The 27,702-nt window shown below is 43.6% G+C and overlaps 1 protein-coding gene across 2 annotated transcripts; it reads left to right on the forward strand.

Annotated features, from left to right (window-relative positions):
* Positions 1-449: 449 nt before the first annotated feature.
* Positions 450-27,384, forward strand: GJA8 (gap junction protein alpha 8). 2 transcript variants are annotated; one of them, XM_061344400.1, is made up of 3 exons: positions 450-597; positions 974-1,066; positions 25,154-27,384. In XM_061344400.1, the coding sequence occupies exon 3, from the start codon at positions 25,156-25,158 to the stop codon at positions 26,353-26,355; it is 1,200 nt and encodes a 399-aa protein (XP_061200384.1). In that variant the 5' UTR covers positions 450-597; positions 974-1,066; positions 25,154-25,155; the 3' UTR covers positions 26,356-27,384. The 2 variants fall into 2 exon arrangements, with proteins under 2 accessions (XP_061200384.1, XP_061200383.1); XM_061344399.1 differs by having other exon boundaries at positions 451-597; positions 974-1,062; positions 25,146-27,384.
* Positions 27,385-27,702: the final 318 nt, after the last annotated feature.

The raw sequence follows: 27,702 nt of genomic DNA on the forward strand, positions 1-27,702 counted from the left end.
AACTTCAGAGAGCAGATCTTTCCTCTCTGGGAGGGAGTGGCATGGAGGAGCAGAAGCAACCAGCCTGCCCCTCCATCTGCATGGTTGAGCAGTGAAAAATCTCTTTAATGCTTGCTATGGATAACCCGTATTGCTTTCATAAGAAAAGATTTGTTCCCTGTAGGCCTGATGCTGTGACAGCTTCCAGTGGAGATGAGCTGGCTGCCTAGACAGGAGGTTGCCTACAGGAAAGAGGGTGAAAGGTGATGCCTGCCAAACTCGCGGTTGGTGAGAAAGCGACTGCTGCACAGCGTCAGTGCACACATGATGGGTGGGGAAGCGTGAGCCCGGCTTCAATCCTTGTCAATGGCACCTCGTTGACTTTTAACACTTCCTTATCGTGTCTGCGCTCACCTCCTAGCAGCGCTGATAAAATGCCATCGCTGGTGTAATCTCCTGAGCAGCTCTGCAGAAAGGGTTGCAGAGCATGGGAGGCTGGATCGCCTGCAGCCAGCAACCAGCATGAGACTCCGGTCCAGAGCAAGGTAACAAAGGAATGGCCCTAACCTGAGACAAAGCGAGGGCAGAGTAATCTCCTAGTCCTGTGGAGCACCAGGTGTGCTGTTATGACTGGCACAGCAGAACGTGAATCCTGTGTTAGAGCAGGGGTTTGCAGAAGTTGGGATAGCTGTTACTTTTCTATTCCTAGTGGAGTTGGAAATGTAAGCCATCTGAAGTGATTGCAGTGTGTTAGTACCCAGAGCTATAGAGTTATGATAATGGCAAGGAATGCACGGAGGTTTTGTTGTCTTTCCTTTTTTCCAGGACTAAATTTCTCTCTCTTGGGGTATTAAACACCTAAGTAGTTCTTGTGCAAATCTTAATTATCACTAAAAGAGAGTATTATTTTTCAATATGTAACTGCTACCTGTAGGCCCACAGTAATCTTGAAAGCTATTTCTAATTATTATTATTTTGGTTTTTTACAGGCAAGCAACCTGCAGTGATATCTTTGGGAGGGTCCTCTTTATGGCTGTGAACTGAGGACCCCTGAATATAAACCAGTAAGAAACTACTGAGCAGGTATGTTATTTTTGGAACCTGTAACCGGTGCCAAACTGGTGTACAGAATCCTGCCACTACAGGAGAACAACGAAACTTGCCATGGAACTGTCTGGAAGGAAGAACTTTCCTTCTGAGTGGCAAATCTGGATGTTTAGGAATGCTTTTTCTTTGTTTGTTTCCTTCTGGATCCCACACTTGGTGTCTTTCTTCCTGAGCTGGAGAAAACTCCTGACGCAAAAATTCCTTGCTGGAGAAAAACTTCTGAAGACTTTATCAAAAGAACTTGGGACCAAAGTCCTTCACTTTTTTCATGGCTGAATTTTTGATTTCAGCTTCACTGATTCAAGTATTTCAAATGATGAAAGGTGAAACAAGGGACTTCTCCAGCAGGAGGAACTGTCATTAACAACAGAAGCTTCCAGTGAAATCTATGAACTGTTTGACTTGCTGTTTTATTTTTCCATCTTACTTAGAAAATAGGCTTATGCAGTTCTGGGTGTATTTTTTTCTTGGGCTACAGCTCTACTCAATACTACGTTATTCATTGAATGTTATTATCTTGTATCCCTCATGAAGCACTAGTCTTGTAATAATTCCTGTAATCACTTCCACATGCTGCAAACTTGCTGAATGGAACAATCTCCTTCCTCATTCCCTGTATTCACGTTGTCTTTGCCAAATTCTTCCTCTTTAGTACTTGCTTGGATACCTTGAAGTTTATTTCCGGTATCAGAATCCCAAAGTTGTTCTCATAGAAATATTTAGTGTTGTCCCAGCCACCTTTAGCAGTCTCTTACTTTTCACCCCCCCCCCCCAGCTTTGATCTTTCTTGTGCTTTTGAACTGTTCTGCCCCTCTGCTCTCATCTCTTGTTTCTGTCCAACATCTTGTACTAACATCTCTTTATTCCAGTGTCTCCCCATTTCTCCAGTCTTCCATCATCCCCTACCAACATCTGGAATCTGATGTGTGGGAAACCCAGGCCTTTCCCTTCATCACCCCAGCACTTCCGCTATTCTTCCTGACAGTGACATCCGGATTGCTGCACATTTTACTGTATCCAAGCTCTGTCTTGCATATAGACCTGTCAAATCTCACCATTTCTTCATCTAAACCCTGACTTTTTTCCTATGCTGCCTAAGTGAAAAGCTCAAGTTGTCCTCAGTTACGGCAGTATTGCTTGCAGTCCCCTGCCTCCTGAGTCCTGCTCCATTACACTTGTCATTCTTCAGCTTCATATTCCTTCCATGGCTTCTCTGTCAGGTTTCAGCCACCCCATGTGGACTCTGTATGTCCTCATTTCATGGCTGTCTGCTATCCCCTCATGCTTGCCATCCTCCTGAGTGGTGTTTAACCACTTATTGCACTTCCTGGCTTTCTGCGTCTCCTTGCTTACCATTATGCTTCTTTCAAAGCTTTAAAAATGTCTTTTCCTGCATTTTTTTTACATATTCTTTCCCTCTCTTGGCCCTGTTAGGCAGGATCAGGAACACAAAACCTTGGAGACAGTAAACACTTAATTGCCCTTGAAATGAATACTGCCCATCTAGGAGTTAGGCAGCTGAATACTGTTAAGGTATCTCTGTACCAGTGTGCACCCACTGTTTGCTCTTGAGACCGGTACTTATATTGCTTACACTGCTAATGCCACCTCACTCTGGAGGTCTGTGGTGTCTGTCAGTAATGTCCCCAAAATCTGCATTTGGTAACAGCCTGAGGAACTTGATATCTAGGTCCTGCTTCAGTCCACTGGGATCCATAAGCAAGCTGTCCCTCTGCCTATCTCTCTGTCAGGGCCTGATCTCATACAGCTTTTCAGATAAGGCATTCCAGATCAATTGGTGCACAATGCATGGCTGTTGTGATAAGTGTCTAAGACCAGGAACTGAATGATCAGATTTAATTTCCTTCTTTTCTTGTAGGATGGGAAACACAGCCTAAACCCTCACCTCTGAAAACCACTGTTTGTAGAGATGGAGGCAGCTATGATGTTGAAGCTTGCTCAGTCTGTCAGTGGAACGTATGAAATGAAGTGCATGTAATTTTAGGGTAAGCTGTCACGGTGGTAAAAAGCGGGGCTGTGTTTCCTTTACGTCTTTCTGGTAATCTCCCCATGTAAGACCCAGACCTAACATTCACACTTTATCTAGCTGACTGTTTGTTGTTCTTTGAAATTTTAAACAGCTTCCTTGTCAGATTTGAGTGAATTTCATCCTAGAATGTGATCCAGCCTGAAGGCCAAAGCAGTTTGCCAAAAAACAGGAGGTCAAAGGGAAAAAATGTTGAACTTGATTTCTTTCTTTCTTGTTTTTTCCCCCATTCTAGTACAATATTCTAAGTAGTCACCACTGGGCCATGTCACCACCAGCCTGGCTTGCTATAGTTGTTTTTTTCTGGAGTGCTTGTTGATGAAACCCCCTGCGTTGAGTACTTACACCAGGAAAGATAGGAAGGTGGCGAGATCCATTTTGAGATGGATACCCCCGCTACACACAGCTGTGAGATATCCACGTGCTCCTGAAGTCATACCCTCTGTCAGTGTTTTCTCAAAGGCATCTGATGTGGTGCTCCCTTGAGGGTGCTGGTATTTGCTGGTGCTCTTCTAAGGTACCCAGCATCAGCCACCTCCACTATTTGTGCACTGTGCAGCAATGAGGGGATGTGAGCTACTAGCTGAGCTGCTCCTGCAGTCAGCACTAACCAGCTCACATTTACTGCATATCTGGTGTAACAGTTCGTTGTGCCAGCAAAATAGAAAGGAGAAAAGAAAAAGGGAATAGAGAAAATAAAAAGCAAGGCATGGAGATAATGAAAGTGGGGGTGTACTTCTGATGTTATAACTGTACCACACTTAGGTTTCTCTAGCTCCATCTGGGCTTTGTTAAAAATGAGGCTAGTTAGCAGCAGCAGATATGAAAGTAACAACTGACAGGGGAATGAGAGAAGCTATGAGAAACCCATGAATTACGTAGGATTCTCTTAAAGATCTTTCGTGGAGGGCTTAGAAGTAGCAGTTTTCAAATTGTGGCCTACTGGTTGCTCATATCAAGTGATTGGGATGCTGTGGAAGGTGGGAGGAGGGTGCAGCAAGCAAGATGCATGAAGTCTTCAATCAGGAAAGGGGGAGAACTTGGAGAATGGTTTACTGGAACTGCTGAAGGATGATGGTATAGTATCATAGCTGGAAGAAAGATGTATCTTAGGAGTAGATGCTAATTTTGTGGAAGGGGGATGGAGATTCATGTAGCTAAGAATAAATGAGTTTATGGAAAGGATACTGGTGGTTATTTGGTAACCAGGAGCTTAAGTGATCAAAGAGGTTTAGTAAGCCCTTTTGACTTTGCCTTGCCCTTCCAAAAATACATTATGGCTATATGGAAGGTCACCTCCCATCCGTTCTTAGACGTTGTGCCCACTTTGGTATAGGTGGCCTATCAGATTGCATAGGCTGGGTAAACATTGGGATATATGATAGTACATTTGCTGAGCTGCGGGATATAAAGGTAAGGTTGATATTTGGAATGCCAAGATATTTGTGAGGGGAGGCAGGATTCTTGGTCTCCTCAGCTGCTTGCCCTGAAAATGGAAGGAGAAAGAATTTGAAATTCCAGAAGTCTTTGCAGGCTCCAGGCTATAAACAGGCTCTTCCTGCATGAAGCAGTAAGGAGATGTCTGCTTTTCCATACAGGCCTAATGCTACTGGTATATGCTCTTGTGAGGGGGGTGAAGCCCATCAGTCAGGGGTGACAGGAGTGCCCAGTGCTACTGATGTGGATCATCCAGGAAGATGGTATTGAAGACCGAGTTATGGGGTAAAGAAGAAATGAAAGCGCAGTCAAACTGAAGCAGGGGAAGACAGAAAGGTGAAGGAGTCAAAAACCAAAAGAAAGATGGAAAGAAGAAAATAATTAGGAAAAGGTTGGAGAAGTATTGGCAGCATGTTGTACAGCAGAGAACTCTCCTTACCATTGAATATGCTTCATAAATACTGTATATTTTTCAGCTAGCTAGGCTGAGGGCCTCTGTGGGGTCAAGTATGCAAATGATGGGTCCCCAAGTCCTGCTGCTCCTCCAAATTCAATGAAAGTAGAATTTATCCCCTATATAACTATTCTGAATTTATCTGGGAGCTGTGCCTCTAGCAGGGTCTGGATCCTCTGTATCAGATCTCTGTATAAGTCTATATTCCCAAAAGTAATGTGAAGGAAAATATGACCAGAGGAATGTATTTGCTATTTTACTTTATGGATCACCAGGCAAGTGTCATATGCAATAGTCATGGATGCTGTTTATTCCCTTATCTCTTGCTAGCTTGAATGCAATGGTCCTGCAGCTTGGGTCTCTGAAGGAGAAACTCTTTGGGTTACATATCTGCATGTTGTGTCACCACTGGCCACAGCTATACCTTGGGGTGTAGAGTATGGAAATGTTGCTGTTTGGAAGTGTTTGTAAGACACTGCTCTATGTTTCCTGGTCCTGGTCAAGAGACTAAAGTGACGGTTACTGAAAGTTTGCCATCCAGTAGTGTGTTGCAAGGGCTGGTGTTTCCTGACAGCAATGAGTACTATTTCCCTCTATAAGCACATCTCTCCTTCCAGTCAGAAGCACCAAACCTGAGCAGGCTGGAGTGTGCTAGCTTCCTCTCTGGTGTATGTCTGACACAGATAGGCAAACTGCTTGGATGATGCAGGAAACCGAAGTGTTCCTCATGGCCAAAGTGAAATTTTCCAGGAATTAGGTTGTTCTCACATCAGTCAGCTATGACAGTGGGGGAAAGTGCCTCTCCAGGAAGGATCTGTGTCACTTGGACCTTTTGTCTACACTGAGCAAAGCCACTGGATTTCATACCTTCTCCTACAGTGACCCTACAATAAAACAGGAAAGATCAGACACTCCTGTAGAAAAAGACAACTGGGACTCTGTCCCACACAGGGAAGCTGCACAGCAGTATATGAGACCCTTGAGCCCTTCTCCTCCCTGGATGGAATAATCCACCTTTGTTCATCATGAATCTTAATAGCCAAGGATGTTGCCTCAACTCATTCATTACCTAGCCAGTGTCACTATGATTAGGGGTTAAGTAGTTAATCTTCAAAAATCCCTTGGAAGCAGAGAATCCATATATTTTCTTATTTGTAATTTGTCTACTACCCCTGAGGCAATCAGGCATGGGGATTCAATCCCATGTTTGTGTATTTAACAACTGAAAAGAAGATGTATCATATGCAACAGTGTATATATCTATATTTATATATATTATATATATAACAGTATAAAGAAAAGCTTTGACCGTCTAACCTCCTATTTCACCTTCCCTGTTTCATGCTGTGCATCTTCTTGGTGCCCAGCCCTGCAAAAACAGATAGCCTGTGTTTTAGTGTGCATTGATACTACCTCCCATGACACAGGATGAAGTTAAGCATATTTGTAAGCTTGCTTTTGTCCTGAACAGAGAGGAAGAATACTCTTTCTTAATTAAAGGCCCACTTATGGTAGGCCCTACAGAAACATGTATCAAATGATAACTTTACCTTAAAGCACTCACAGCCAGATCACCCAAGGTAGACTGAGCCAGGAACAGACAGTGCAGGTATAGTGCTTTTAGAGATGTTTGTTGTTCCAGTTTCTTGCAATGCAGACATGAGAATTTTTCAGGAAGAAATGTCAGTCCTCCAAATGGATGGAGATGTGTAACTGCAAGGGGGAATAAGCATTGTAAAGTTGGTCATTTGTGGCTGTATACTATTGAACTCTACCATCAGTGATCTGCAAAATAGTCATTGATCAGTAGGGATGACTCAAAAATCAGTAAGCTAGCAAACCCCCCAGACAGTACTGCAATAGTCCAGATCACTCAGAAAGCTGGGGCCAAGCATAACATTAACTGCTGTAAGTCACGTGTCAAAGAATAAGGAATACAGGCAGTGTTTATCAGCTGGCAAGATTGTCTCGGGAAGCAGTGACAGGGCAGAAGTGGGGGCTGGTGTGCAGCACACTGTCTGACAACAGAATTCCAGGATGATGCTGTAGCTGTGGGAATTCATGTAGCTTTCAGTAAATAACTTCAAGATGAATAGCTCTAGGAGAGGCTGAGCACGCTTGTCATTTAGCACTAACATGGTCACTTCCCATGTACTCTATTTAGTGCTTTTGTTGGTGGTTCCTGGATGGAAGAGATTTCAGGGACAATGCCCAAGGGTGTTAAAGAGTTGGAAGTGTGCCTTCCAGTGAAAGAGGTTGAAGAGCTGATGGGAAAAGGGAAGCTGAAGGCTAACGTTTTTCACTGTCTACATATACTTACATGGGAAACAAAGTTTCTGTGGTCCAGCAGGCTGAAGGGTAGTAAGATTCCAAACTGGAATTTGAAATGGGGGGAAAACAAGTCATATGAGAGAAAGTGTAATTTTTTTACATTATAATTAACCACTACAACAATCATGGAGAGTTGGGGAGGATCCTCCACAGGAGGTTTTTAAATTGTGGCTGGATTCTTGGTCAGTAAGTGGACCCTTGCAGAGACGGGATGTATTCTGCTGAGTCTTCTGGCCCAGGTTTTTGAAGGTGTGGGTCTAGATGATCACAGCAGTTCTTTCTGACATTACAGCTGGAGGGTGGCCCACTGTTTGCAGCTATGGGGTTGAGAGTTGGGACCTCAGGATGAGAGCAGAAGGCATCCCCTCACAACCCAAGGCATTACTCATTTTCACCCTGCCCTGTGCAAACAGTCTGCAAACAGCCAAACCACATCTCTCTCCCCCTTTCAAGTTTCAAATACTATTGCTTCAGTAAGCAGCATTGCTCCCCTTCATTCCTGTTTCCCATGTAACCATCTACCTTTCTCCCATTCCATGACATTGGCAGCAACCTCCACAACTAAAAGACCACTGATGATGTTGGGTGGAGGTGAAGCACCAACGTTTCAAAGAGCTGCCACTGGTCCCTTGTGTCAGAGCACTGCTCCACTGTTTGTGGTGGCACCCATGGATCTGGCTGTCTGGTGGTCCAGGGTGGGACAAGTCAGAGTCCCCAGTGAGAACAACCAGGCACCATCTTTGCTGGGAGAAGAGGGCATGGGTTAGATGCAGGCCTCCACCTGAACTTGGAGTGTTTGGTTCACCTTTTTATTGGATTGTGCTGCAGTTGTATCCCAAAGTAGATGAGGCTTCATTAGTGTCCACTTAGGTGCTCAGTGACAGCAAGAATTATCATTGCTTGTCAGTGTTGCTTTAACTCTCCTCTGGCCAAGCCAAGCCATACCATTGTCTATGGCTTTGTCATACATTTCAGCCTTTAAACCTTGAACAACTATTCTCCTGTATTTCTGAGCCAAACAAGAATGAGTTCTTTCCCTCCCCCCTCAATGGCCATTTTCTTTTTTTTTGGTGGAAAAGCTATATTCCCATGATGCTGGGATTTTATTTAATTCCTCACCTTATTCTCCACAGACTTAGACTTTGGCAGAGGCCAAGAGTGGGCATGTAGGAGAGTCAGTGGTGCAAGACACCATTAGAAACTTCTGACAACAGCGCTGGAAAAGACGAGTGCTGATGCACATGGAGGTTGGGTGCCAGCAGAAGCTCCGAGCCTCTGTACACAGCCGGTGTGATCAGGTACTTGCTGTAACAGTACTTCCTTGGAAACACAATGGCCACTTGTGAGCCAGCCCTACCCCTGCACAGTGGAAGAAAGCCAGGCAGGGAAGCGTGTCCCTGGCGGCACATAGGGGCTGGCTGGGTGGAGCGCAGTGAGGGGCAATAAGTGGGTGAGGAGCTGTGGATGTGACCGCTGAGGCTGTGCGGGGTGGGAAGCTTTTCCTCTTGTGATTTCACCTGGATTGCATGCCAGCCTCAGCACACAATGTTATCACTGCACGCCAGCACATAGCTGGGGTGGCTGTGCTCACAGAGTTGGGCCTCAGGAGAGTTTTTCCAGTCCTTATAGCTTTTGGCTTTGATGGCCCTTGCCAGAAACATGCCATGACACTATTACCTGGGTTTGTTTCCGGTGGTACCAGGATTGCCTCTGCTCATGGATGACCTGTGCACTGGTGTGGATATGTGGTTGTGTGAAGTAAAAGTGAAGGGTTTTGTCAGGAACCGAAGCAGGGACCTCTGCTCTGCCCCACCTCTGCCTGGCAATGTGTGCTGTGTTTCCTTATCTAGGGTTTATTGCTGTGCAAAACAGCTGAGTTAATGACTCAAAACCAACACTCAGTCCCTGCTGCATGAAGACTGTGCTGCCCAGATGGAAATCCTTCCCAAGAAACCCATTCTCCTTCCTGTAACAAACACACAGCTGTTGAAACCATGAGTGCTCTTGGTTAAACACAGTCCTTCAGAGCTCAGACCCAGACAGTGGTAGTGGGTTCTGGGGGCAGGGATGTGTGGTCTGTGCACAACCATGTTTTGTCACTGTTAAATATCATGCCTAAAAAGGGAGAGTTGAGCCTGGATCGTCAGAAGCACTTGGCATTTTCACAGTTTTCCTTCCATGGCAGTCTACGGAAGTTTTATCTTCTCTCTAAGGGCCATAAGCTAGATTAAATACTGTCTCTAGAAGTCCCAGCCTGAGCCTGCCCTCTTCCCTACAGAGATCCTCCATTATTTATTTTGTTCTGTTGCTCCATGAATAAAACCTTTATTGCCCCTTACTTGGTTTTTTGTTTTTGGTGGTTTTTTTTTTTTTTTTTTTTTTGTCTAGGTAATCCCAGACAACTTTATTTGAAAAGAAGAAATCAATACCCTTCCTTTAATTCCTTGGCAGCCTTTAGTCTTCCCAGGACAGATGTTTTCTCGGACAGTTCTGGTTTTCCATGCTTTAGGAGAATAGGCAATACGTTCAAAAAGGGTAACAGCACTGGACTACTTTGCAGGAGATGAAGTGGTTCCAACCTTTGGGAACCTGGGATTCATCAGTGACTAAAGTCTTTGTCACATGGCTTTTGACAGGCAGGACAATGTACAGAGCAAATAGGATCGAAGAGAGTTTGCAGGATTCTCTGTATTTTTGGGGGGTCTGCTCTGGATGTTCAAGCCTTTGTAGGTTCACTGACAGCTTGACATGATTGGTGTTTGTACTCCAATAGGGCTGAAACTACAGTAACAAAAAGGAGGCTGCTGGCACCTTCATGCTGGACAGATACAAGTCTTCTATAAGCAGCTCAAGAGCTGATGCATGACACCCTTTGATATAAATGCACTCAGTGCTTTGTGAGGCATCATCTGTATTAAGCTTGAAGGAGGCAGGATCCATGTTCAAGCTGACTGTGACCTTTCCTTTGGCACATGTGGATTGTGCTCTGGCAGTGTCTTTATTGCTTTGTTTTCTGTTGAGTGCTCTTTGCCACTGTCATTCTGCTTTGCAGTAATTATAGTCTTCTCACTTAACATTTGCTTCTGATATTGTCTTGCCTCTATCCTTTGAACTGATTCCCTTGTGTGGATATCAAAGACAGGCATTATCTTTCCAGGACTGAGAGATGAGACATTGCTCATAGATGGGACCAGCTTTGGAATGCATGAGCCAGAATGCTCAAGATGATGCTGTATATTGCCACTTGTAATGCTGCTTTCTGGTGTACCTCACAGGTCATAAATTTTTTTGGGGAACTGGACTAGAGGATATTTAAACCCTTAAAATTACATACTAGCAGCCATGTGTAGATCTAAGATCTAATATGATCAGTACAAGGTGAGAACATAGTCCAGGGAGTAACTTCTTCATTCAAGCTGGCAGGTAGAAGCTGCCTTTTGAAGCAGAAAATAAGCACTCTTTTTTTCTAACTTGCTGAATTAGGGGTCGTGGAGAACACGTAATGAGGAGATTTTGACAGCAGAGGGCTGTCACAGAAATTGGAGTATAAATCAGGCAGGAGTGAGGTGATGTATTTACACACCTTGCCTCTATGTGTACATCCAAGGATCACATTAGCCCCATCAAGCCCACGTTGCACTGTGAGCTCATACACAGATCCTCAACTACCCTGAGCTCAGAGTCCTCCCTGGAGTCACTGCTTCCCAGGACAAAGTTCCCTATAGCAGAGATCTCCTTGCGATGTGCAAGACCTGACCTTCCTTGTGCCCAAGTAAATCCTTTCTGTGTCTGCCTGACTGTGCCATTGGGGGAACTCTAGTTTAGCGGCCCCCTTTTCAAGATATGTCCCTCTCCTGGACTTAGTGACATTTGCAAAATGTTGGATGTTTTCTTCCAGTTTATTGACTAAAAATACCATGGCGCCAAACACCCTCCAGGATCTTGGTACAAACATGCTATAAACAATCACTTCTAGTTCTCAGTTGTATCTTGGGACTAGTCTGATAGGTCATTTATAGTCTGTTTAATGACTGCTATCTTGTTTTTATGTCAAGCAAGTTCTTTAATCGAATTGCCATGTGATAGAGTGGAAACTGTCTTCCAGGATCCTAAGTATATGGTACCAGCTTTGTTATATTTAACAACGGTACATGCAATTTCCTCAGAGAAAAGTACTGCCCCAGTTCAGTGGGGTGAATTTCCTATAAACCCATCTTGATTGCCCCTAGTTACATTTCTCTCCTTTTATTCCCTGTGTTCTGTGTTAGCCACTTCATGATTTAATTCAGGACTGAGATCCTATCACAGCTCTGTAGTTACCTGTGAATAATTACAGTTATGAGATAATTATAGAATAATTATGTCCTTCTACGTAGTCTTTACAAAGTGCCAGACTCTGTTTTCTTCTTCTCTAGGCCTTCGCCATTGCATCAAGAATTAAAGTAAATCAACAGAAACAATGCAGAGACATCCTGTGCAGCTTATTTTAAATAAACAAAAAACAAAACAACCCCCCCACCAAACAAAAGAAACCCCAACAAACCCCCAAACAACTTTCAGTGCAGGGTATCCAGTCCTGCTGATTTGAAATGGCTGATTTTAGTAGGTGGTATTTAATTCCTCTTGAGATACTACAAGAATAGACATGTCATCAACTATGTCTAAATTATCTACTTTCTTTTTCCCAGCAGTAGGATAGAAGTATTTATTGATTTCATTTTTCTTGTCTGCATTATTATTGAATAATCTAACATTTCCATCTAAAACCAGATCAATACCATGATTAGAACTCATTTTGTTCTGAATTTACTTTAAAAAAATAGCTTTGTCAGTCTTCTTTTTTTCCTTTTCACTTCCATCATCTTATCATCATATCTATATGTGTTTTACCTACTTACAGGCACTGCCGCTTCCATTTGAGATGTGGTTACAGTTTTGCAATTACACTATTTCTTTACTGGACAGTTATGTATTTTTGGTGCCTCATAATTTTTTTTTTTAGCAGTTCTTGATAATTATTCATATTTTCTTATTTAAATCCCTTCTTTGTGTTGATTTAGCCCAGAATTCTACTCAGGGCTGGGAAATGGGACTTTTTAAAGCATCATGTCTTTCAAAGCATTGCATTACAGCTTTGGGGTGCCTTCTACTTTCATATGTGCAATTAGCTGGGGATCAGTAAACCTGTTACTGGTCTCATTTCTACCATCGCTTTACCCATCCAGATAAAGTAAAATACAGATTTTGTTCATTTTGGATATAAGATTTGAGAAATGATGAAGCTGTTTCAAACGTTTAAAAATCCCCACTGCTGTTCTTGTGTCGGCCACATAAGCATGTGTTATCTGAGCAATAACATATTTGTTTTTCCTTTGGTTAGTGCTTGAATAACCAGTGCTCCCATATTGCAGTGTTGCTTGGTTATCTGTTGCAGATCCAAATCATCAGTCTGGTTACCAGAACACCAACTCAAAAATACTGAATATTGTTAATTAGAAAATTATGATTCAAAACCACCAACAAGCAGGTAATGCTCTTTCTTTTCACCCCACTTCTGCCCATTCAGTTTTTCTTAGGGCTACAGCTATTGATTTTAACATTGTCACACCAACCATCCCAGTATCTTTTCCAGTGTCTTATAGCTATAGTCCCTTGGGCAGACAAAGCCTTGATGAATATAAAATGGAAAGGGATGCCACATTTTTATTTAGCTAAAGGGGATGTATTAGAATGGATTTGACTTCTACAGTATGAAGGAGGGCACGCTTTGGCAAGAAAAAGCCAGGACTGCAGCTGAATACAGCCAGCACTGGTAAACGGAGCTGATATGTAGCAGAGGGATTAGAAACCCACCAAACCTGCTGCACCCTGGGCCAAAACAGGGTGGCCAATGGAAGTATCAGAGTTCATGTCCTTGCTTCAGAGCTTCAGGGGCTGGCGAAAAACATATTAAAATACATGCCTATGTTTTGGTGAGGAACTATCTGTAGTAGTAGCTTCATTCATTATGATAGTGTTTTTCAGTCAGGCAAGAATGGGGCCTTGTAGCATGGAAGAGTTGCTATGCCAAATCTGGACTTGCCGTAGAAGTAGCTGCTGAAAGTTTTGCCAGGTCTGACCCAGGACAGGGGATCCCCAAAAGGGACTTCTCTTACAAGGATCCCGATAATGCTTTAAACCGTATTGCTGTTAAGAATATCATAGTCCCTGAGCTGTAGCAGGACTTCAGGGGATTGAGATTTGCTGGCAATAAATAAGGAAAAACCCAATAGGTCTCTCCAAACTGGAAGCCCTTCAGCCCTACCACCTACTTTTTCTGCAAGGTCTGTACATAGGTAATCCCTGCCTCACTCCACCCAGCTGTTTATTAGTTTGGGTTGTCTCAGGGAATGCTGAAGACCTTTGGATGGATGATTTATCTATGGACAGGTTATTTTCTTGATCAGGAAAGAAGGAACAACTGGCTCAACAGCTTCCAAGTTCAATAACCTCCTTTTCTTCTTAATAAATTGCTGAGGCATGAGAGGCTTCCGTTCCTTGCTGGCATCTTTTACACTGTGCCCAAAGAAACAATCATATCAGGCTCAGGAAGGCATATGACTGAAAGGGCAGGGGAACAGGAACCGTCTCCAAGGATGTCCTCCCCAGAGAGGCTGGGAACGTGTTCTGTTGTGGGAAATAGGAACCTGAGGTCAGACGAAGTGAACAACAGGTACAGCCATCTCTCATGACTGGAAGAACAGATAATGGTCTGTTTTGCTGTCCCCGTTGCTCCTCTGTCCTGCATATGAGCTCTCCCAGGACACCTTCATACCTTGTATGCACAGTGCACCTCCACCGTGTCATTGTGCTGTGTGGAAATGAAGGCAGGGAGATAAAGATGGAGAGTGGGTGGTGACAACACTCCTGAGAGCCCTGAGCCTACCACTCAGCAAGGCAGGCCCCTGTGGTGTTAGAAGAACCCAGAAAAAGGGAGAAAGGAGTAGGAGGTAAGCCCCCATCTGAAACTGTAAGGCAATAAACCTCATGGGCAGTGTGGTAACACAGGACTGTTCCCAACATACTGACTTGTTCAGATCGTTTAGAAGCTTTGTCCTTTCCAGCTCCTTGTGCCTGAGGCTGTTAAGAGATTGTACAAAATGTCTTGATAAAAGAAACACAGGGAGTCTCCCAGTCAAGAGGTATTATTAGCCCCTCTGTTACTGGTAGGCCTGAAGCAATTAATTATTACCAGAAGTATTATCAGGTGCTTGTCACTGCTTTCCCTCAATCCACTTTAGATAGTCCAGATTGGCTGTAAGCAACATGTTCCCTAACTGGTCTGATACCTCACAACAGATAGCAGCTAATCCATTTCTCTGGGGAAGATCTCAGTAGTGGTGGAAGGGCCATAACCTAGAATATATAAGAGAAATTCGAGACTATGGACCACCTAAGTATGTAGCTTGCCTATATTCTCAGATCTTCTCAGAGATGTCATCCAGCTGATGTGCTCCACCTCCATTTCTGACCAAACAGTAGGTTCTAGGCAGGGGGCAGAAAGAGGCAGGAAAGAGGAGGATATATGGGGACCCAGGAAAGGCATTTTGTATATGGTGGCTCCATAAAACATTTGCTACACCTTGCCTACAAGGCCTAGGCCCTTTCCCAATGCGCCTCTTAATAAATAGCACCTGCACTGACATCAGAACTTAGAATTTCTAACCAGGCCACTGCTGTAAAGGTTTGTGTTTCTAGAAATAGCCTGGTCAAGCGTTAAGTGAAATCATGTGTCTAAAAGAGTATTCTTCTCTTTCTAGCCCTCCTTGTGATGCTACTGCAGCACCATAGCACCTAGCTTTGAAATGTGAGAGTTCATCTCCTTTACCTTGCAGGTCCTTTGTAAGGTTAGTGCAGTTTTTATTACTAACCATGCTGTTACTAAAGGGAGGATCATGCACATCAGCTGGTATACATGAGAAATATTTGCTGGAAAAGGACTGGAACTAGATGATCTTAAGGTCCTTTGCAAGCCAAACCATTCTGTGATTCTATGATTCAAGTGAAAATCCTGATTATACTAGCAAAAATAGTGCTTTATCAACAAAGTTTATGCTGATTCTATAGGTGAAATCAATGACATGAAAGTGATATTCATGGCAGTTTAACTCCATCTATTTAGTCATTGTACTATAAAAAATCAAATTAGCAACAGGTATTACTGCATCACCACAAGTTTCCTGTGTTTGCCTTAGTTTTCTGTCTGAAGGAAGAAGTTTCAGAATTGAGGGAAGAGGGAAGAGAAAGGCAGGGTTTAGGTACAGTGTAAGAGGCACACTCTGCCTTCTCCTTTCTCATTCGTAGCATCCCCCGGTCTCCTATGCTGCTGTTCAGTGCATGAATGAGAAAACACCGCCCGCTAGTGGTTTACGCTGCAGCAGCCCAGGGGCCCCTTGGCGGAGGCGGTTTTACCATGTTTCTGCTTTGTGATCCTCCTTCAGCAATTGTACTGGGACAAGGGGGTGGCTCTTACTCATCCTTTGGTAAAATCAGCATCTCTGGAAACGGTCAGTGCTGAACTGAGCGAGAAGAGAGGTTCTTATTAGAGGTGCCATGGGTCACTTGCACCCTGTTTTTCATGTTTAGTGTTAATGTCCACAGGAAACACTCTAAATAAGCTATGGGATTTAGTCTTAGTAACTACAGTAAGGGAACAAATTGGTTGAAGTGCGGTTACATCAAGCAAATGTCTCTAAATCTGCAGCATGTTCAGATCCATCACTGAAGTCAAAGAACAAAGCACTGACCCTCCAGAAAACTTCCCTTGAGGATAGCCCTGCTGTGTGGAGATACCTCTGGTAGCCTGGGGTGAGCTAGCTCCAGCATGGGAAGCAGTATTGCACCACTGTGTTCCATTCTGCCCCACTCCAGAGGAGATAAATCAAGTGTAATGCTTTGCTTGACACAGCCAACATGCTCCCAGACCAGAACTGGTGTCTCTGCAGCCTTGCAGTGCACTGGGTGGTGGTAGACAACCTGGGCTGTCCAAGGCTGTTCTCAGGGTTGGTGGCAAGATAGTTAGAATCATAGAATCACAGAATAGTTAGGGTTGGAAAGGACCTTAAGATCATCAAGTTCCAACCCCCCTGCCATGGGCAGGGACACCTCGCTCTAAACCATATCACCCAAGGCCTCGTCCAACCTGGCCTTGAACACTGCCAGGGATGGAGCATTCACAACCTCCTTGGGCAACCTATTCCAGTGCCTCACCACCCTAACAGGAAAGAATTTCCTCCTTATATCCAATCTAAACTTCCCCTGTTTAAGTCTTAACCCGTTACCCCTTGTCCTGTCACTACAGTCCCTAATGAAGAGTCCCTCCCCAGCATCCCTATAGGCACCCTTCAGATACTGAAAGGTTGCTATGAGGTCTCCACGCAGCCTTCTCTTCTCCAGGCTGAACAGCCCCAACTTTCTCAGCCTGTCTTCATATGGGAGGTGCTCCAGTCCCCTGATCATCCCTGTGGCCTCCACTGGACTTGTTCCAACAGATCCATGTCCTTTTTATGTTGAGGACACCAGAACTGCACACAATACTCCAAGTGAGGTCTCACAAGAGCAGAATAAAGGGGCAGGATCTCCTCCATCGACCTGCTGGTCGTGCTCCTTTTGATGCAGCCCAGGATACTGTTGGCTTTCTGGGGTGCAAGTGCACACTGAAGCTGGCTCATGTCCATTTTCTCATCGACCAGCACCCCCAAGTCCTTCTCTGCAGGGCTGCTGTGAATCTCTTCTCTGCCCAGCCTGTAGCTGTGCCTGGGATTGCCCCGACCCAGGTGTAGGACCTTGCACTTGGCAAGGCACTTCATGAGGTTGGCATCAGCCTTTTTGTTTTAAACTGAAAATATTCTTCTGAGATTTCTGTAGGTCTTTGGCCCTATATAAAACTGTAGAGCCAACGATTTCCCAAAGCCTCTCTCTCCCCCGTGATTGCTTTTCTGCTTATGAGGTAAGACCATCCTTAACAGATGTTTGTTTACCTCTTCATAAAAACCTCCTGTGATTCTACAGCCTCTCCAAGCAGTGTGCTGCAGTGCTTTGCTATTCTTGCCCTTGCAAAGTGTTTTTCTAGTGTTTAGCTATATCATTTTTATTGCAAATTAAGCTTATTCTTTCTTCTTCTACTTTTGGTGAATTTAAAGACAACTGATTAGTCTCCCCACCCATTATATCAAATGTTTATGTGCTGGAAGACTGTTATCATGCCTCCCCTCCTGTTGTTCTTTTCCTAGAAAAAACAAACTCAGCTATTTTATCTGTTCCTTATAAGTCATGTTTTTTCACATCTCTTATCATTTTGTTGTTCTTTTTTGGACTCTCTCCAATTTGTCTACATCTTCTGTAAAATGTAGCGCCTGGAACCGGACACGCTGTTCCTGCTGAGAGCTCAGCAGTACTGAGTGAAGGCACAAAATAATTGCTTCCTCTGCTTTCCACACAAAACTCGTCTTAAAGCATCTGAGGATGAGATTTGTCTTTTTTCTGCTGAAATCTCATTTTACAGACTCATATTCAGTCCCGCCCCAGCTCACTCTTTGCTGCACTGCTGTGAAGTGGTTATGATCTAGTCTGGACCAGCACATTTGGTGTCTGCTCCTGGTCGGTACCTTGGTGCAGTCACCTCTGCAGAGGGCAGCCCAGCCCTCCAGTGTCTCACGTTCCTCTCAGATCCTGATGGCCTCAGGCCCCCTGCCTCCAGGAGGGACGGCTGACCCCAGCCCAGCTGCCACCCTTTCAGTGTTTTCCTCTAGTCTGTTGTCCAACATGCAGGATACACTGAGCAGCCCTGGAGGCAGAACGTCAGGGACATGATTCTCCCAGCTGGAAAAGTGAAGTCCTGACAATTACCTTCAGTTATGGTACTTCAACCTGTGTAGCCTCCGCATGGTGACTGCTTGCTGCTGTGGGAGCCTGGGATCTAGGTACTTTTTAAATGATCACTAAGTGTATTTTATATCTACTATTTTCTTCTCATCTAGCAGGCCTGTTAGTCGAAGAATCCTGTTTTGACAGGATTTGTTCTTCAGAATTCCCTGCTGGTTGTTTCTTACTACCTTCTTGTCCTTTAGGTACTTATAAAGTGATTGTTTCATAGTTGGTTCCAGTATCTCTGTAGGTATCACGGTTAGGCTGACTGGCCTGTAATTCCCCAGGTCCTCTTCTAACAGTAATTTTCAGACAAGAACTGCATTTAAGTTAAATAGCTATTGAAAAACGTTCCACTTTTGCCCTGCTTATCTTTATTCATTGTCTAGTTTTCTTCCATCTCTTAAATTAAAAACATGTTTCCCGTAAGTTTTTATCCTCTACTTGAGGCCCAGCACAATTCAACCCCGCCTTCACCTCTTCTCCCCTGCTCCGGCCCAAACCTTCCTGTTACTTAAATACTTACCCGATTTCCCTCCTCTTGATGCTTTATATCTTCCTCCCTCTCTTTTCTTTATGGTTTGTTTGCAGTTCCCTAGCAAAATATATTCCCCAGCAACTTTCATTCCTCCTCCCTCCTCCCAGCCCCGGTGCCTGGAGGGCTCTGAAGAGAGTCCTGGAAAAAGCTCAGACCTCTGCCCTTAAAATGTGGACAGTGATATTTACCATGCTTGCAGAGACAAGTTCTGCCAAAAGATTTGTCCAGGACTAACTACATTTAAATGATCTCTGGGACCAGTAGGTGGCAGAGAGAAGATGAAATGCGGGAGACTCTGGTCCTAGTGATCAGACTGATAGATCACCCTGGCTCTAGGGAGGACAAAGACACATGTTACTAGAAAGCAGATGTCTGATAAGTTGGCTAGTGTCTAGCAAGCAGGAGTGTTGGGCAAAACTCCTGTCTTCTTGTAGGGAGGCAGAATATATCAGTTTCAGCCATGAGCAAAAGGTTTGTGTGTTCAGCAGAGGAACAGGAAACATGTGCCACTTTCTAGCTAAGCAGATCAGGAGAAGATAAGTTTGTTTGAGGGAGAGGTATCATTATCCAGGGTTTCAAGCTACATAATTGCACAATCTGCTATCATGCATGAGCAGAGCTGCTCAATAGCATGGCCCTGCCTTGTCCTGACATCATGTCTATGTTGGAAATCCATTTGGAATGAAAAATCCCATATTCCCCAAGTGACCTCGTAGTCTCTGAGCAAAAGGCTGAGTTGCAGTAGAGACTTCACAGTCTCAGTGGTTCTAGAGATGGGAGCTCAGTCACCAGCCTCAAAGCAGCTATGGAATGAGAAGTCAGCAATGAAGCAAACTTCTTTCCATAGCTAGTAACATTTAAAAGTGTGGGTGAATGTCCATGGTTCTTTGAAGTCAAGAAAAGTCCCAAAGGCAAGACAAAGTCACTGTGAGTAGCAGTGTTACTCTCATTAGCTGTTGGTATTTCTAGTGCTGGCTTTTGGACTTGGCCCTTCAACAGGTTGCCTAATGAGAGCAGAAATAGTGGGGCAGGTACACAGGCTCGAAGCGTTGGCCATTATCACTGTGGCACAATCTGTGTTGCAGACTCAGTGAATGTTGCATACTTGTGTGAGATCCAGTCTTCTTCACCTCTGGTTTTACGATCTCTACTCCTTTCTTTCACAGCCATTGCTTTCATATTAAAAAAGCAGCCCTGACTTCTGGCATTAACCTGTGCCTGAAAGAATCAAGTCCTCTTCTCACTCTTCTGCTCTGCCCTCTCCTTTTCACCCCCATCTCAAACAACCACTTCCCTGTGTAGCCCCAGTACAAGAGGAATTCCTCACTGGCCATCTTCATATTTATTTAGGTGATTTTCTGTGGCCATATTCGTTGTGTGTGTGTGTGTGTGTGTGCGTGTGTGCTAGTGAGCTTGAGAACTCAATGATGCCTTTTTAAAAGGCATCCAGTTAAAGGGACTCTGTGGTTTTCCCCAAACCAGAAATGTCCAGCAAACTCTTTGTGCCCCATATTAAAGGCTCTGCACCCTACTGATAGCAAAGAAAGTCACCCTGATCATTCAGATGAAGCTACCATATACCAAATGATTAGTCACATATAATTTCTGCATCAGCTGCATTTTGCAAGCTGTTCTGCAACTTGCCAGACAATATTTGATATTTGGATAGTTGTTTGCAAGTGGCGGATAAAAGGTTAATAGGAAATGTCTCTGACAGTAGCTGGATATAATTTAGAGATGGACTACAGCCATGTAGCTACATACCAGATTTGGGTTTTGGCTCATTATATTGGAGAGATAAGGTCCCAGAAGGAATATGCATGTTCAGTCAGAGTGAGTTTTAGTCTGAGAAGGGATGGGCAGTTTAACATGTGAGCCATCTGGCCTCTGTGATGCACCAGCTTTCAAGCACTCTTTAAAGGTGTTAGCTGCTCATAGTATCATTTAGTCCTCCCTCTTACTGCTTCCCAGAGAGGAGATGAGGATGGCATTGAAGACCAGTCACTCATGTATTAATCCTAGTTTATCTCAGTAGCATATAGCAAAACAAAGCAACAAAAGTATTCCTTTCCCTTACTGTCCTTATTCCTCTTGTTGATCAAACTGTGCATTTTTTTTATTCACTACATATTCCTGGGACTTGTGTCTTCTCCTCTGTGTGTCCTCTCTCCTGGAAGACTATTCCCATGCTTCATGTAGCACAACCTGAAAAATGCCAGATATAAACCTCTATGACTTCTCTATTAAGAGAATGATTTATTAAGGTGTTGAGAAATGACCTTCATTCCAGCTGCATGCATGGAGATTGATTTTATTAATTTTTTTTTTTTGTTCTCCAAACTGGTTCCTCTTGCAAAATATGATTTTTTCCCCATCTTTTACTTATACTTTACCTCTTTTGAAATCCAGTTTGTAAAACATCATATCTTCTTCCAGTTGTGCTTTGGACTTTGGAGCTATGCAAGTTTGCTTAAAAGCTGTTTGGGAAGACATCTGTTGAAATGAGGCTCTGAACTTACACGGGCATAAATGCCAGAAACACTGAAGAGAGGTTTATTGGTTTGAAGATACACAACTTTGTGGCCCTCACAAAATGTCCCATTCAAATGACAGCTTCTCTTGAGAGAGAGCATCTCCCAGTGCCATTCAAGGAAATAAAATTCACTGTTAAATCTGCATGAAGAGAGAGGAGAGCTACTTGCTTCTTTATGATGTTATGGGCCCAGTATCTATATCATTGCTTAGCAGATCTTGCTTCCAGTTACCCTCCTTTTCTTCAGAGCTGAGCACCAAGAGCACATTCTGAGCAATTCATACAGAAAGACTACAAAAATAACACCTCAGAGTAAAGCTATAACCTTTGGCTTATAATCAAAACTCACAAGGCAGTTAGTTGTACCTATGGATGCATTACTGAGCTTGTGAATTCTCTCTTCTGTTGGGCTCTGCAGCATTTCTGCAGATGGTTGGGGGTAGGTGAGTGTGCCTTGGGTAACATTCTTGTTTGCTGAGCTGCTGGAATTTGCCTGTGTTCCTTAACAAAACAGTTTGTTTTAGCCATTTTGGATGCCTGTGCATGTGGAAAATGCAATTGGAAGAAAAACTCAGCAGAACCAAGACACTGAAAGGCAAGGTTGTAAAATTGGTATTTCTCAGCTTGATTAACCATGACTGATGATCTAATTTTCCAATACTACTTCTTTTTCCAGGTAAAAGATGTTAAAGGGCACTTCAGTGTGTATGACAATGCCAACTACAGCTACCTCAGTGACTACCTGTGCTGGAAATCAGCAATATGACTTACCTGTCAGAGCTGGGTGTAGGGTACAAAATAATTCAATTAGTTCTGCCACAACAGAGAAGTTGGCACTCCCGTGTCACTTGTCACACCACAACACCTAAAGATTAGTGAGTGGGGACACACACAGAGCTGTGTTGAATCATAGCAGAGTTGCCGAGATGCTTAGGTTCCTGCTTAACTGTGCAAACTCCCGTTTAGGCATGTATTAGGTTTTCACTGCCTTTCTCCTGTTCCTCTCCCTACTCTGGTTTTTCATGTTCAGTGGATTCTCCTCTCTCTATCTCTGCCTCTCTTTCTCTATTTTTTTTCTCCCTATTGTTCCCCATGTCACTAACTGTCACTCACTTTATAAAGCCGTCTGGCTCAGAGCTTAAATATTGCAGGGCAACTAAAACCCGCCATCAGAGCCAATTCAGTCATATCTGCTCAGTCGTGCGACAAGATTGGGACTTTTAGGGTAGGGAAGAAGAGAGACAAAATTTCACTCTTCCCAGCAGAGTGCCAAGAGAGGAGGGGGACACACTTCTTCGGTGGAGCCTTTCACAGCGGCAAGTTGCTTGCTCAACGTCCTTAACCTATACAGTCTTTTTAGCTGGTGGTGGTGCGCTCAGGTTGCAACATCTGGAAGTGCAGGGTGGGGGTTTACAACAAACCCATGTGAGTTAAGAACACGAGTCTGTTGACTCCAAGTAGGCTTAGGCAGTCTCCTTGTGATAGACGATTTAAACAAAAAGGTGACTGCCTACATTCATCACTTTCAACTTTTTCTGGGACTTGAAGGGCTGACTGCTTACAGGTGGAACCCAAGGCATTTGAACTGGTTGTGCATCTGCAGTCTGCCCAAAGTTGTTGCTTGTAGTTGAACTGATTGAGCAGCTTTGAACCACTTCACTGGCAGAAAAATGAGAGGATGGGCATGGCAGAGTTATGAAAAACGTGACTAGTTCGGAAGTGATCTCAGGAGGCGTTTAGCCAAATGTACCAACCTGCAAGTGAGACATTTGATGAAGTTAGGAAGTAGTTTTCCTTCTCTTGTACAGTGAGTTTTCCGTATGATAAGGTTTATCACATCTAGAATGTTGCTCTTGTGCGTTGCAGTGTAAATGTTCAAATGCTAGCTGCAGATATCAGCATGACTCACAAAGAAAGGGATGGAGTTAACTTCAGTGCCTGAGGGACAATGAGGTTGGTACTGTGTGTAGTCATGTTTTTTTAGAGTTGCACATGATCGGTAACTGTTGGGTGTGCTTTGCTCTGTGAATTTACAGAAAGGGAATGTTTAAATCAGTTTAGTTAATGTATGTAAACAGCATAATCTTCTGCTAGACTTGTTAATGTAAGTGCTGACATTAACACACTCTTCTACACAACTTTAATGACTGAGAAAGTAGCAATTTTCTTCGGTGATTAAATTATGTTTGCTGCTTACACATGCAAGGTGTTTGTGCAAGCTGAAGAAGTGTGTTCTGTTCTTTGTTTTCTGACATGGGTGTCTGGGGTTAAAATTTTGCAAGGTCTGAAAGCAAGGCAAATGAGTCCATCTTGTTTTAGAACAATGACATCAGAAGGATTTCTTTGGTTGAAAATCTGTGAGATTCCCCAGAGCCATAGAACTCTCAATATTTTGTGTGTTTATCTATGTGTGAATATGTACACACGGTAGTTGAAACAGACTGGGATGCGTTGGTGTGTTGTAGCATATGGCATTACAAATATATCCCAGTGGTATTTGAGAGAGGAGGGAAGTTTAGATACTCAGATTTCCATCTTGTTGACTGTACCTTCTTTTACCCAGCACTTGTATATGTGTATCTGCATATAGGAAACTATAAATGGAGATAGTTATCTACGAGATGAACTTCTAAACCCCTGTGAACAGCTATTTTATGGAAAATGTTCCCTGTTTCACTTGTCATGGTCCACAGTTCAGTTTTTTTTGGATCGCTGTAATATTCAGCATTCCTCAGAGATTCAGACAGCCGTGTTGTGTTAAATCAGCCCGTCCCAAAGAAGTTTATTCTTTATTTCACTCACTCATAGATTTTTCCCTTGCCTAAAATTATATAGTGGGAAGTTTAGGATATGCTGGGTCAAGTCCTAGCCTAGGAATAATTTATTATCATGCAAAAATGACAGATGTAATGTCTGACTTGCATTACTTGTAAATGGACTACTTTCTTAGCTTTCCAATAGGATGTCTGCAGCTGGCTTCCACCTCTGTGTTAGTCTGAGATAGCAGCACCGGCTTTTTAGAGGGAGAAAATAGTATTTTAGGTCACAGTTACAGACCTTTATGTTTTTCTCCATGTTTGTTCCAATGTCAGTGTGGCAACTGACTTCAGAATATGATACAAAGAACAGCCCCGGTAACACCAAATGATCGTATTGAATATAACACATACTATACAGTAAAATAGCATATGTATAGAATCATAGAATACTTAGGTAGTTACTAAGCTTGTATATTGTTACTAACACAGCAGTGATGTTGTGTTTACCTAACAGAGTGATTTCTTATGTAGAATTAATATATGCAACCTAGAGAGAATTCAGGTTTGTGTAGGTGCAACATGGGCACTGATTTCAGATCTGTTTGACTTGTGTGTGGTTCTGGCACAAGAAGAGCTTGAGTGCTTGAAAGCTTCACTCTCCAAACCACTGCAGCTGCATGTTGATAAATCTGTTCTACTGTACTGCTGGCACGTGTTTGTACGTGTACGAAATCTAAGCAGGCTCATGCAACTGAGTTTATGAGGCACAGCAGAAGTTTCTTACTTTGAAAAGGAGATAAATATACTCCCTGGCTGAAAAGTAATTGCCAGGGAAGAACGACTATAGCAAGCAGTTTGCTCTGGCTTCCTAGCTCTTCTTCTAAACGAATCATTGTGATCAGGCAAATAAGCAAGCAAGCAACCTTCTTTCTTTTCTCAAAGCGTATTAGGGAAATACTTACTGGTTGAAAGCAACAAAAGGCATTAGTGGGAAAACTTGAAAGCTAAAATTTAGCATAATTTGTGGTCATTCTCTTTCTTTTTTCTTTCCTTAGACGGTAAGAAATGGGTGACTGGAGTTTCTTGGGGAACATTTTAGAGCAGGTGAATGAGCAATCCACTGTCATCGGGAGAGTTTGGCTCACAGTGCTCTTCATTTTCCGCATCCTGATCCTGGGAACAGCCGCTGAGCTAGTGTGGGGAGACGAACAGTCAGACTTTGTGTGCAACACCCAGCAACCTGGTTGTGAGAATGTCTGCTATGATGAAGCCTTCCCCATCTCTCACATCCGGCTCTGGGTTCTGCAGATCATTTTTGTATCCACGCCTTCGCTAATGTACTTTGGCCATGCGGTGCACCATGTCCGCATGGAGGAGAAGAGAAGAGAGAAGGAGGAAGCTGAGAGACGTCAGCAAGCTGAGGTGGATGAAGAGAAGCTGCCCCTGGCTCCAAATCAAAACAAAGGCAACAATCCTAATGGGACCAAGAAGTTTCGCCTGGAAGGTACCCTCCTGAGAACCTACATCTTCCATATCATTTTCAAAACCCTCTTTGAGGTGGGATTCATAGTGGGTCAATACTTCCTGTATGGCTTCCGAATTCTTCCACTCTACCGCTGTGGGCGGTGGCCCTGTCCCAATCTTGTGGACTGCTTTGTCTCCAGGCCCACGGAGAAGACCATCTTTATTATGTTCATGCTGGCAGTGGCTTCTGTGTCCCTCTTCCTCAACCTGGTGGAGATCAGTCACTTAATCCTGAAAAGGATCCGGAAGGCTCTGAGAAGACCAGCAGAGGAACAGCTGGGGGAAGTCCCAGAGAAGCCCCTTCATGCCATCACAGTATCCTCCATCCCAAAGACCAAAGGCTACAAGCTGCTGGAAGAAGAGAAACCGGTGTCCCACTATTTTCCTCTCACAGAAGTAGGGGTGGAGCCCAGCCCCCTTCCATCAGCCTTCAATGAGTTTGAGGAGAAGATTGGGATGGGACCATTAGAAGATCTTGCCAGGGCATTTGATGAGAGGTTACCATCGTATGCACAAGCTAAGGAGCCGGAAGAGGAGAAGGTAAGAGCAGAAGAGGAGGCAGAAGAAGAGGAGCAGCCAGAACCTCAGGAAGAGCCAGGGGTGAAGAAAGCAGAAGAGGAGGTGGTGAGCGATGAAGTGGAAGGGCCTTCGGCACCTACTGAGCTTGCCACTGATATGAGACCCCTCAGCAGGCTAAGTAAAGCCAGCAGCCGGGCCAGGTCAGATGATTTGACTGTATGAAGGTGCAGGATATGAGGAGCACATGAAAATGAATAGGTTGAAAAGAAAATGAGAGATAAAGAATCAAAAGGTATTTTTTAAGCGAAGTGCTAAAATGGCCATTTGAATATTATTTCCTCTTGAGATTCTCAACTGGAAAGGTACGATCATGGTAACTGTGCCTTATTTGCCCTGTATGTCCATTTGAGAAGGGACATTTTCCCTGTTTCCACATGCTAGCCCACTCCTTACAGGAATACCTATGCTGTACGCATAACTGATGTCTTTTAAAACCCAACGTGGCAGTGAAACCCAAATGTCACTACTGTGAATGGATTTACTGGAAGCTTTGTGTTCCACATTTCTGTTTGGCCAGTGAAGGGGAAGACTCATCACAAAGTTTATCTAGTATTTCTTTTTCTGTTTCCACCTATGGCATGCTGAGCAGATCTCCCATTTGCTGTTGGCATGGAATTGCAGTTACTTAATTCACAAAGTGAATTCTGTGCTTAGCATCAATGCAGTAAACTCGTAAGCACTATTTCCCCTCTCTATTCAGAAAATAAAGCCAAAATGTCTCCACTTTCTCTGAGAATGCAAATCTGAGTGAGGTAAAAATATTCTCCCTTTGTCAAAACTATTCCTCCTCTTCAAGTGACATTGCAGTGGGCAAGGTTAACAGCAGCTCTCTACTAGGATTTAGCAGATGCCCACAGATGGATTATTTGTTCCCAAGAGGGTCATCCAGCCCCGAGCCTATTTTAGAGCACTGGAAAGAATAAATTCAAGTGATATTTTTTACTTGTAGTCTTGTGACTTAAAAGATCTGAATCTTGATTTAGCAAAGTAAGCGTGGGAAGGCTCTGTGAAAATAGGAAACAGCTACAGCCCCAGAGCATGAAACCAAATATAAGCCTTCATGACATGATCCTGACATGTGCTCAGTTCCTGGAGCTCCCAGACTTACAGGCACTCAGCAAATCTCAGAGTCCTGAAGGCACCTGTGAACCTAAACCAGAGATCTAGGTAACTGTGTGACTATTTTAAACTCTAATTACAAAACTGGTTGTTCAGGTTAGAAAAGTTTGGTATGATAATAGTCTTTTGACATATTTTGTTTTTAATTTGACAGACAGGAGCCATCCAGTGGGCTACGTATCTATTAAATGCCAAAGTCTTGAGTAAAACAAGGCCTTTCAAAAGATGATTTAGACGCTTTATGCCAACATGTCTGTACAGAACTCTTGGAGCCTCATCAAAATCTTTTTACAAAACACAGAAAGACTTGTGCTTACAAATGTTTAAATATGTGTGGATTTCTAATTTTAGGACTTCAGCAGCACCTTTTGGCTGGGACAGTGCAGCAAT

The sequence above is a fragment of the Neopsephotus bourkii genome, unplaced genomic scaffold (genome assembly GCF_033783945.1).
Source record: "Neopsephotus bourkii isolate Nb327-2 ecotype Australia unplaced genomic scaffold, CSIRO-AGI_Nbou_v1 NB_214, whole genome shotgun sequence".
Classification (NCBI taxonomy): domain Eukaryota; kingdom Metazoa; phylum Chordata; class Aves; order Psittaciformes; family Psittacidae; genus Neopsephotus; species Neopsephotus bourkii.